Here is a 12347-nt window from a genome sequence, read left to right as displayed (position 1 = left end):
CTGTAATACTCTGGTTATAAATTGAATTCTTTATTAATATGTACTGATTTTACTGAGAGGTTAATTTTGTTAGAGATTAAGATTGCTACTCCTGCTTTTTTGAACGTGCATTGGAATGAAAATTTCTTTTCCATCCCTTCAGTTGGAATGTTTTTCTGTCTTTGGCAATTAGGTGGGTGTCTTGGAGACAGCATATTGATGAATCTTGTTTTCCAATCCAAACTGCTGTTCTTTTGATTGGAGAGTTAAGCCCATTCACATTTAAGGTAATTATGGAGAAGTGGTTAGCATCGGTCATTATTATTCCTTCTGTGTTTCTCTACCCCTTCTTTGTGCTTACTGATCTATAGGTGATAGCTTTTTGATGTGATTTCCTGCTGTTCTGCTCTTCGTTCTTGATTATTTAGTACTTTTTGTAATGTTGGATTAGTGTGTATGAATTCATATTATTTTGTTTCTCCCTTGAATGTAAATGCTAATTTCGTTGGATTTATCAGTCTGGGTTGGCAATTGTTGGTCTTCAGGGCTTGGATGATATTTTTCCCTGTTCTTGCATTGAGGGTGTGTGTGGAGAGGTCTGCAGTGATTCGAATTTTCTTGCCATTGTAGTATAGTTCTTTTTTGTGTTTGCAGCATTTAAGATCAGCTCTTTACTATTCAGATCTAATGTTTTTACTATGATGTGTCTGAAAGAGTTCCTTCTGGGATGTTGTTTATAAGGCTTCTGTTATGTTGGTGATATTTTCTTTTTTGAGACCGGGGTAGTTTTCTGCTATAATCCTGATGAATAAGTATTGTATTTGCTTTGTTTGAAACTCTTCTCCTTCATTGATTCCAGTTATACAAAGATTAGATTTCTTGGCTGTGTCTGCCCCTTCTTGGATTGATGACTCTGTTCCAGCTCTTGTGCTTTATCTTCCATTCCTGATATTGTATCTTCCATCTCAGGTATTCTATTACTTATAGCTTCTATTTTGGTTTGAATTGTGGACATTGAGCCCATCATGTCTGATCTGAGGGTGTTCATCTTTCCATTTAAAGAAGTATAAACTTTGTCTATTTTTGTCTCTACTTCTCTTTTAAAATCAAGAAATTCCTTGACAGTTTCCTTTTTATATTCCTGGACTTGTTTTTAGAGTTCTCTTTTTATTTCTTTGGTCAGATCTAATACCTCTTTGAGTGGTGTCTTGTCTTCCATCTCTTCAGATATCTTTTTGCGTGGTGTCTTCTCTCCCATCTCTTCACTCTTAGTTCCTTTTAGAAGTTGCCTGGGACCTTGATTATTTATATATTTCTTGATTTGTCTTTGTGATTTGCACATTGGGACTTCAGGGCTTGCCAATTACTGCCATTAGTTTGGTCTGTTGGTGGCTGATAGGTGGTGGTCTTTACTTGGTTTTGGACTGGTGGTTCTCTCTGGGTATCTGCATATGCATGGTTCTCAGCCCAATAATGAAATTGTTATTAGCTCCCTAGCTGACTTCAGGTAGCCGAGTCCAGCTGTGGATGTGCGTTTTTGGTATTTCTGGGGTCAGGAGGAGTGTATGGCTGGTTTCCAGCAGGGGGACACCAACTTTGGTGGCATGTTTACTGGTCCCCAGCAGTGGCACACAGTTATCTGTGTATACCTGGGATTTGGCTAGATAGCTCATTCTCAGCAGCAGGGATCAGCTGTTGATGTGCACCTTTGGTTCTATTGCAGCGGGGCACACACCTGATTCCCGGTATGAGTGGGTGGCTGTTGTTGGCATGCCTGCCTGCTCCAAATGGTGATTGACACTTGCTATTGAGCGTGCCTAGGTCTCAGCTGAATAGCACAGCTATAGTTATGATTGTTTCTTTATGGTCCTTTACAATCAGGAGGTTTGTCTTTGTTGGGCTGAGATGCTCAGTTGGTCTGCTCCCGTATTGGAGGTGAGTGACAGGTCAGGTGAAGACCACTCAGGATATAATTTCATGGGCCAGGAGTTTGGCCTAGTGGTAGAGTGCTTGCCTAGCATGCATGAAGACCTGGGTTCGATACCCCAATACCACATATATAGAAAAAAGCTGCAAGTGGTGCTGAGGGTCAAGTGGTAGAGTGTGCAAGCCTTGAAAAAGTCCAAGGACAGTGCTCAGGCCGTGGGCTCAAGCCCAGGACTAGCAAAAAAAAAAAAAAAGGAAATTAACATGCATTTTAAAGGTTCCCCATTTGTGTTTATTTGGTATTTGAGATTTGGGTTTACATGGACTATTACGAATTTAAGTTTCTTTCTGTGCAATAAATTAACATGGAGTCTTTAAAATGTATTCCATCACTTTTACAACCCCCTCAATTTATAATACACACACACACACACACACACACATATATCTATAAATATTTCTTTTTTTTTTTTTTTTTTTTGCCAATCTTGGGCTTGAACTCAGGGCCTGAGCACTGTCCTTGGACTTTCTCAAGGCTAGAGCTCTACCACTTGAGCCTCAGCTTTTTTCTATGTATGTGGTACCAAGGAATCGAACCCGGGTCTTCATGCATGCTATGCAAGCACTTTAACCACTAGGCCAAACTCCCGGCCCATCCATAAATATTTCTAATTTATAATCATGCTCAATAATCTTACCCCTTCTCCTTTTGTTTCATTTTCTTCCAGGCTATATTCATCACCAAAGAAAAAACTTACACCAATGCAGAAATCAGTTAGTCCATTAGTTTGGTGCAGGCAAGTTTTGGATTACCCAAGTCCTGATGTTGAATGTGCTAAGAAGTCTCTTATCCACAAACTTGATCAAACAATGTCAGGTATGTCTAAATTTTAATTGTGAATTCATCTCTTTGTTTTTAGTAAAAAAAAATATATATAGAAATATTGCTAAGCCACTGGTAGCTTATGCCTGTAATTCTAGATACTTAGGAAACTGAATTCTGAGGATTAAGGTTCAAAGCCAGCCAGGCAGATAAATCCAAAACACTCTCATCTACGCTTAACCAGCAAAAAGCTGGAAGTGGAACTGTGATTCAAGTGGTAGAATGCTAGCCTTGGGAAAGCCCAAGGTCAATGCTGAGGCCCTGAGTTCAACCATAGAACTGGCAAAAAATGAAAACCAGAAATAGTGTTTGATATGTATTTATGGAGACAATTCTTTGCTAGGAAGCATTTTCTGAATCACCGTGAGTATATATAGTCATGAGAACTACCCTATTATTCACTTAATAGTATTTTTAATCACATTTTTACTTAGTCCTATCCTAAAGAATTCGATAAGTAGGAGTTTGTATAATATTTTTCAGTACAATTTTTATCAAAATCAGAATGTGTGGTATCATCTAACTATATATATGAACTATATATATGACATGCACTCTGTGTATGTATATAAGCTTTTCAAAAATCCACTCATAGCTTTTTAAAGTAATCATAGAAAAATAGACATTATTTTTTTTTAAGTCATAACAATATTGATAGAACATTTACTAAAAAACTTGCTAGTAAGATGGACTTGGATGGGCCAGGAATTTGGCCTAGGGGTAGAGTGCTTGCCTAGCATGCATGAAGACCCGGGTTCAATTCCTCGGTACCACATACTTAGAAAAAGCCGTAAGTGGTGCTAAGGCTCAAGTGGTAGAGCTCTAGCCTTGAGAAAAGTCCAAGGACAGTGCTCAGGCCCTGAGCTTAAGCCCAGGACTGGCAAAAAAAAAAAAAAAAAAAAAAAGATGGACTTGGATTAATTCACTGATAGTCTATGATTTATTCATTCTGCATTATTTTTGTTGTTTGGTGTGGCTGCTATTTTTATTGTAATATTGAAATATTTAGTCTTTCTTGTGGTACAATTTTTCCCACTAAGAAGAATGATTTTTTTAAGCTAAGATAGACAGTGATTTAATGAAATTTTCAATAGAAAAGATTTTGAAATTTCAATATTAAATTTGAATTTTCCTCTTCTCATTAATGCAGCTTTCAAGAGGCAGAATTTATACAATAATCCTTTCAACTCTATGAGTTACACAAGTCCTTACAGTCCAAATGCCAGTAGTCCCTATAGCAGTGGTTTCAATTCTCCATCCTCAACCCCAGTACGACCTCCTATTGTCAAACAGCTGATACTTCCTGGAAATTCAGGTAAGGAATAGTCTTTTAACTTAACTGCCTACCTCAGAAATAACTTATTAGTAGTTCAAGTCCATTTTATTTCTGAACTTTTAAATAGAAAAAATCTTAATGAGGAGTCACTTACTTTACTGGGCAACAACAGTACAATGTTAAGTCATTGTATTACATCCATGTAATTTTCTTCAGTGAGAACTTAAAAATACACACATAGATATGTACATATATATATGTATGTATGTATGTGTGTGTATATATACAATTCAAGTTACAAATTTTAAATATCTTGTCTAATTAAATAGGATCACAAGCTTCATCTTTTAATCAGTAGTTATTGATTGTGTTGTAAAAGTTTTCATCAGCCTGCTTGGGTTGAAAAGGTTAAAAATTCTTTACTAAGAAGTTTTTTTTGCTAGTCCTGGGGCTTGAACATAGTGTCTGGGCACTGTCCTTGAGCTTTCTCAAGTCTAGCACAGTACCACTTGAGCCACAGTACCACTTCTGGCTTTTTCTGTGTATATGGTACCAAGGAATTGCATGCACTCTACCACTAGGCCAAACTCCCGGCCCCTTTACTAAGGATTTTTAATAAGCTTCAGTACATCAGCTAAATACTAGCATAAGGTTAAAATGCAAGTGTGCCAAAATATAATGGGGACTGTTTAATGCGAGAAATACTTTGGTATAAACTGGGGAAATTTGTGCTGCACTGGCTCTGTGGCTGATTCTGTCCCTGCATAACTTACTCCCTTTATAATTCATCCATTCATTACTCTTATAGCTGCAATTTTATGTCTTATTAGTTACATTATCTTTTTTGGGGGGAGGGTCAGTCCTGGGCTTGAGCACTGTCCTTGGACTTTCTCAAGGATAGAGCTCTACCACTTGAGCCTCAGCACCACTTCCGGCTTTTTTCTATGTATGTGGTACCGAGGAGCCAAACCCAGGTCTTCATGCATGCTAGGCAAGCACCACTAGGCCAAACTCCCGGCCCCAGTTCAGTTATCTTAAATAAGGTATTAACCACTTTATTTTTTTTTTCATTTCGTATTTTTTTTCTTTTTTAAAATTTTTATTGTAATTAATAAAAGGATTACATGATATTTGCCAGGTAGAAGGTGCATTAATTCACATACATTGATACCCTTTCACATGTCTTGGTACCCATTACCCTCCCCCCACCCACCACCTCGTATTTTTTTTTTTAACCTGTGTATTCTCTAGTGACTTTGATTCTGTTCTTTGCTTTATAAGTAATTTGCTACTGCTTACATTTATGGTGATTCCTATTGAAAATTTTAACCAGCAGTATAGGATTTGATTCAGGCCTATTTGAACCTATCCTTGTTCTTTTGCTGTCATGTGAATTATACTCTTTTTTTAATTGATAATACATATGTTTAATTTTTTGTGTGTTCTTTCTCTCTTTATCTTTCATGTTGGAACTGGCTCATATAGTCCACAATTCTGAAAAATGGGTGTTTCATATAACTTTTATTCCAAATATTAGTAAAAATGCTGGGATTTTATTTTTTAATGGGAGTTGGTGACCCAAGAAAGCAATTTTCTTAGAAACAACACTCTTCAGGCCATATTCTTTATCCATCTGACCATTTGTCTGTCCTTTTTTTAGTTGACTACTTTAAATTTAGAAAAAAAAATCATGGACTGAGAGTTTGGCCTAGTGGTAGATTGCTTGCCTACCATCAACAAAGACCCAGGTTCAATTCCTCCATACCATATAGAAAAAGCTGGAAATGGTGGTGTGTCTTAAGTGGTAGAGCTCTAGCCTTGAGAAAGCCCAAGGAAGCTCTCAGGCCCTGAGTTCAAACCCCGGGACTGGCCACCAAAAAAAAAAATCTAAGCTGGGTGCCAGTGGTTCATGCCTCATGCCCCTTATCCTAACTACTTAGGAGGCTAAGATCTGAGGATCATATTTCAAAGCCAGCCTGGGCACAAAAGTCCATGAGACTCTCATCTTCAATTACCAGAAAATTGGAAGTGATGTTGTTGTGACTCAGTGTGGTGTAGCACTAGCCTTGAGCTAAAGAGCTCAGGGACAGTGCCTAGGCCTTGAGTTCAAAACTTCACCATAAACTCCCCCCCCCCCAAAAAAAAATCTAGTCATTTTCTTTATCTTTTGTGCTTCTAAATATCAGAGCATTTTGGATCTCTATTACTGGTTTGGCAAGAGAATCTTGTAAATAAAATCCACATACAAGAAATTAACCTACTGTTCTTTTCTTGTTTTTCTTAAATGTCTAAGAAATGTACTTTTCTTACTGAGAAGTAGATCCTTGTTGATAACTGAATATGGAAAGAAAAAACTATCATATATTGATCAGAATATATTGATATATTGATATATTGATATTGTAGAACAGCTCCATCAGTTATCTTGAAGAAATTGAAATTCTTTTTTTTTTTTTTTTTTTTGGTTAGTCATGGGACTTGAACCCTGGGCCTGGGTGCTGTCCCTGAGCTCTCAGCTCAAGGCTACCGCCGTACCCCTTGAGCCATAGCACCATTTCTGGTTTTCTGGTGGGGATAAAAGTCTCACAGGCTTTAGTGTCTGGACTGGCTTTGAACTGTGATCTTCAGATCTCAGCCTCCTGAGTAGCTAGAATTACAGGCTTGAGCCACCGGAACCCGGCTAGAAGTTGAAAATCTTTAACGTAGAGTTAGTGAATAACAGCTACTTCCTAGGCACTATGTTGAAAGCTTAATTGTCCTATAAGAGACTAGAAAAGTTATACTTTAAAAGATGTTCTTGTGGGGCTGGGAATGTGGCTTAGTGGTAGAGTGCTTACCTAGCATGCATGAAGCCCCTGGGTTCAATTCCTCAGTAACTCATAAATAGAAGAAAAAAAAAAATAGCCGTAGCACTGTGATTCAATGGTAGAGTTCTAGCCTTGAGCACAGAGAAGCTCAGGGACAGAGTTCAGACCCTGAGTTCAAGCCCCATGACCAGCAAAAAAAAACCCTAGTATTAAAAAATTAAAATTAAGCATAAAGGATATAATTTGTAGTAATTGAACAGATATTCACTCAGTTTTTGTCTTAACTAATATTTGGGTTTTTCTCTCCTTTTTTTAAGGTAACTTCAAAAGTTCATCAGACAGAAATCCTCCACTCAGTCCTCAGTCCTCTATAGATAGTGAGTTAAGTGCTTCAGAATTAGATGAAGATTCAATTGGATCCAATTATAAGTTAAATGATGTAACTGATGTACAGATTCTAGCTCGGATGCAGGAAGAAAGTAAGTATTTTAGCTGATAAAAGTTATGATTTTGACGGGGTGGGGTGCCGGGAGTTTGGCCTAGTGGTAGAGTGCTTGCTTAGCATGCACAAAGACACAGGTTTTGATTCCTCAGTACCACATACACAGAAAAAGCCAGAAATGGTGCTGTGGCTCAAGTGGTAGAGCTCTAGCCTTGAGAATGCCCAAGGACAGTGCTCAGGCCCTCAGTTCAAGCCCCAGGACTGGCAAAAAGAAAAAGTATAAAAGAAAGTTATGTGTTTTTTTTTAACTTAAAGTATTATGGGAATATAATGTAAAAGTAGAAATAGTTAAATGGGCATTTCAGTGCTCATTTACTCGTTTTCAGAGTGTTTTGTTGTATGAGGAACAGAGAAAGGCAAGTTATATTCAGGTTTTGTGATTGGTATTCAGGCCCTTTGTGTTACTTTCTATTGGCACTCACTAATGTAATTATCACTGTTACTGCATATCTTTTTGTGTAATATATCACAATTATGGTCTATATTTAAGTACTATAAGAACCACCCTGAGTTTTTTTTTCATATCCCAAAGACGTTTTTGCCTTCTTGGTGACAAATATTTTCTGAGATTGTAAAGATATAATAGTTACCTTTATGAGAAAATTGTAATTATGACATTAAATAAAGGATTTGATGATACTTTACAGCATGGTCTTTGAAACTTTTTAGGTCACTTTATTGAGAATCCAATAAAAATTGTAGCTTCTGTGATCCTCAGTGTATATAAGCATAAACTTGTTCATGCTTTTTTGAGGGCTCAAGGATGACCTTGCCCTCTCCAATATAAGATGATTGTGGTAATATATTATTTTGTCTGTGCATTTTGTAAAACACCGTCCTTTTAACCTTTTTAATGAAAGGATCTTTGTAATATTTCACTTTGTAGATTAGCCAGTGACTGAGGATAGTGTAGCATCATTAACAATTTTTGTTTAAAAACTTCAGTGTCAGTGTACCTAAGTCCTTAAAAAAACCCACAGTAATAGAGTAAGCTTTATCTACCTGTAACACTTAAGAAACTACAGGGTGAGCTGGGCACTAGTGACTCATGCCTATAATCCTTGAAGTCAGCCTAGGCAGGAATCTTTATGAAACTCTTATCTCCAGTTAACCACAAAAGGCTGAGCTGTGGCTCAAGTGGTAAAGTCTTATCCTTGAGCACAAAAGCTTAGAGACAATGCCCAGGCCCAGAGTTCAAGCATCAGGACTAGTGCCTCTCCCCCCAAAAAGAGAAAGAAAGAGATTTACAGACAGACAGATACATAAGATTTTTCTTAGTCTGCGGATTCATTTCCCATTTTAATGCAGAAAGGTAAGAGCTTATTTCTCTTTGCTCCTAAAAACAAATAATAAGATGCTCATTTCTTCTGTATTTTTTTTTTTTTTTTGCCAGTCCTGGGCTTAAGCTCAGGGCCTGAGCACTGTCCTTGGACTTTCTCAAGGCTAGAGCTCTACCACTTGAGCCTCAGCACCACTTCCAGCTTTTTTCTATGTATGCGGTACTGAGGAATCCAACCCAGGTCTTCGTGCATGCTAGGCAAGCACACTACCACTAGGCCAAACTCCCGGCTCTGTATTTTTTTTTTTTTTTTTTTTACTTCTCAGAGGTTTAGTGATTTTGTTACCTAGCCAGAAAAGGTCAGTTATTTGTGGAAGAAAAGATGCTACTACAAAATTTTTTTTTGTAGTATTAAGGTTTGAACTTAGACCTTATGATTGCATGGCTTAACTTATTCAGTTGACACTCTGAACATTTGAACTATACCTTTAGCCTGACTTTTTACTGGTTATTTTGGAGACAGGATCTTGAGGACTTCCCTGCGTAGGCAAGCCTTAAAACTGTGATCTTAGTATCCTGAGTTGCTAAGAATAAATTCTATACCTTAGAATAAACTTATTTATTTGAACCCTAGCCTTTTAGATCTCAGTATTTTTGAAAATCTCAACTAGTTGGCTATTTTTCTTTACTTTAAAAAAAGTTGTTTTAATAAAGGGGATGTCCAGCAGGGTTATACATATCAGGTAAAGAGTACATTTTGGGGGGACAGTGTCATCCTTTCTTTTGTTCTCTCCCAGTTTGTCCTTCTCATTCCCACCTATAAGTTGTATAGTTCATTTTCAGCATAGTGTCTGGTAAGTCACTGGTGAATTTATATACTCTTAGTCCCTCCATTTCTGTGCCCTCCTTCCCCTCCTAAAGGCTGACAAATGAACAAACAAGACAAAAAGAAAGCAAAATCAATGAAGAGGAAAAACCTCTTTCCATTTTCTGGAATTCATTTCACTAAATATTATATGATCAGAGGCATATAGATATTAGGTCTTTGTGTTCCTCTCCTGAGAATATCCTTCTTTGATCTCACCATATATGAATGCCAGAGTCCTGTATGATTCACCATGTTGCTGTTATAAAGCATTTGTACAGAGATAATTAATTTCATTGTGCCATGAGTACAATGCATTTTGATCCATGGTACTCATTTCATAATTCTCCCCCTTCTCTCCCAACTCTCCCCATCCCCTCAAATTTTAGACAGCTGTTTAGTAGTTACATTTTGTTTTGCCATAAATACCAGAAATTTTAGCCTTTTGTAATAAATAATAGAAATTTTAGCTTTATTTCTAAGCAAGCCATCTACATATAAAAATAATTGTAATCCTAATGAATTAAGAAACAGACAGACGAGAGTCACAGGAGAGGGGAAGTAGGAGAAAAAGGAGAGGTGGTAACAATGCTCAATAGGAAATGTATTCACTGAACCCCTTCATCTTTACAATATAAGAAAGAAACATTGCAAAAAGTGTATGAAGGGCTGGAAGTTTGGCCTAGTGGTAGAGTGCATGTACGAAGACCTGGGTTCAATTCCTCGGTACCACATACACAGAAAAGCCAGAAGTAGTGCTGTGGCTCAATTAGTAGGGCACTAGCCTTGAGGAAAGCCCAAGGACAGTGCTCAGGACATGAGTTCAGTCCCCAGGACTGCCCCCCACCCCCTAAAAAAGCATATGGAATGCTTCCTTAAAACAAGAGTCTGTACCCTGCCCCATTATTTAGAGATGATTTGGTGGTGGTGGTGGTGGTCATGGTCATGGGGTTTGAACTCTGGGCCTGGGCGGTGTCCCTGAGCTCTTCAGCTCAAGGCTATCACCCTACACCTGGAGCCACAGTGCCACTTCTGGTTTTCTGGTGATTAATTGTAGATAAGAGTCTCAGGGACTTTTAGTGCCTGGACTGGCTTTGAACCCTGATCCTCAGCTCTCAGCCTCCTGAGTAGCTAGAATTACAGGCATGAACCATCATGCTCAGTTTTATTTTTCTTTAATTACAATATTTCCAGAATTTTTTTTTTCATGGGGAACAGGTGTCAGTCCTGGGACTTAAACTTAGGAACTCAGCACTGTCCCTGAGCTTTTCTGCTCAAGGCTAGTGCTCTGCCACTTGAGCTACAGCTCCACTTCTGTCTTTTTGGTAGTTAATTGGAGATGAGTCAAACCGATTTTCCTGCTTGGACTGACTTGAAACCTCAATTCTCAAATCTCAGCCTCGTAAGTAGCTAGGATCACAGTGGTAAGCCACTAGCTTTTGGCTATAATAATTAGAAATTTTTGTAACAATGAGAAATGTAAAATTACAGATTCAGGTTATTATCTAGCTCCTTGATTTTTAAAATGTAAATGTAGTTGTGTTCTGCTTAAGATCTTCTTAGTGGAGAGACTGAATTATGATTCTGGGTTCTCCCCTCCTTCTTTCTCCCTTCCTCCCCTCATTTCCTCCTCTCCTCCTCTCCTCTTTTCTCCTCTCCTATTTCCCTCTTCCCTCCCTTCTCTTCCTCCCTCCCTCCCAAAGTTTGAACTCTCAGGCCCTCAAACTTTTCTTTGCTAGCACTCTGCCACTTGAACCACAGCTCCAGTTTTGCTTTTTTTGCTGATTAGTTTGGCACAGTCTAGCAGACTTTTTTCGCCTTAGCTGACCTTGAGCCTCAGTCCTCTGGATCTCAGCCTCCTGAGTAGCTAGAATCACCAATGTAAGCCATAGGCACCCACTATCAGTTTTTCCTTTTTAAAACGATGCTCTTTCACTGATCTGTTGGATTTCCTTAGATGATAGTGCTGTGTTTGTTATAACTAGACATGAAGTAACTGTCGTTTGTTATTGTGGCTCCAAATCCAACTGAAGGGCTAAATGGACCCCAACAATTTGAGGGGTTTGAGTTTATTGGGGAATCTTTTTAAAGTACTCTGTTATCTTCAGTGCGTGCGATCAACCTCATACATACTATGCAAATTCTGTCACTGGACTACATCTGGAATCTATAGGTTTAAAGGTACTCTAGGGTGATTCTAATCTAGTTTGAGGAATGTTATGAATAGTACTTTCTTTTTTTCCATCAGTCATGGGGCTTGAAATCAGGGCCTGAGTGCTGTCCCTGAGCTTTGTCACTCAAGGCCAGCAGTCTATCACTTTTGAGTCACAATGCCACTTCCAGTTTTCTGGTGGTTAATTAAAGATAAGCGTCTTTCCAGTCCAAAATGACTTTAAACCATGATCCTCAGATCTCCAGCTTCGATAGTACCTTCTATGTATAAATATATACTTAAACATTTAAATACTAGCTGGGCATTGTAGCTAACGCCAGTAATCCTAACTACTCAGGAGGCTGAGATCTGAGGATCAAGGTTTAAAGCCAGCCCAGGTACAAAAGGACCTGAGACTCTTATCTCCAATTAATCTCTAGAAAACAGGAAGTGGGGCTTGACTCAAGAGTAGGGTGGTAGCTTTGAGCTGAAGAGCTCAGGGACAGTGCCCAGGCCAAGTTCAAGCCCCATCACCCACAAAAAAAAAAAAAAAATTTAAATATTATTCTGAAGGCCGGGAGTTTGGCCTAGTGGTAAAGTGCTTGCCTGAAGACCTAGGTTCCATATTCATAGAAAAAAGCCAGAAGTGTTGCTTTGATTTAAGAGGTAGAGCTCTAG

At 38.3% G+C, this 12347-nt stretch overlaps 1 protein-coding gene across 2 annotated transcripts in view; it reads left to right on the top strand.

Moving 5' to 3' along the window:
* Positions 1–12347, top strand: part of Slain2 (SLAIN family member 2) — a 49356-nt gene that overhangs the window by 10353 nt on the left and 26656 nt on the right. For both annotated transcript variants that reach the window (XM_090343629.1, XM_090343628.1), the window contains exons 2-4: positions 2634–2782; positions 3939–4103; positions 7189–7350. In XM_090343629.1, the coding sequence (XP_090199755.1) occupies positions 2634–2782; positions 3939–4103; positions 7189–7350 (476 nt within the window). The remainder of the gene's footprint in view (positions 1–2633; positions 2783–3938; positions 4104–7188; positions 7351–12347) is intronic.

The sequence above is a fragment of the Megascapheus bottae genome, chromosome 13, assembly GCF_031878675.1.
Source record: "Megascapheus bottae isolate mThoBot1 chromosome 13, mThoBot2.hap1, whole genome shotgun sequence".
NCBI classification, from domain to species: Eukaryota; Metazoa; Chordata; class Mammalia; order Rodentia; family Geomyidae; genus Megascapheus; species Megascapheus bottae.
Note: the sequence above shows the minus strand (reverse complement) of the source record. Positions and strands in the feature narration are given on the sequence as shown.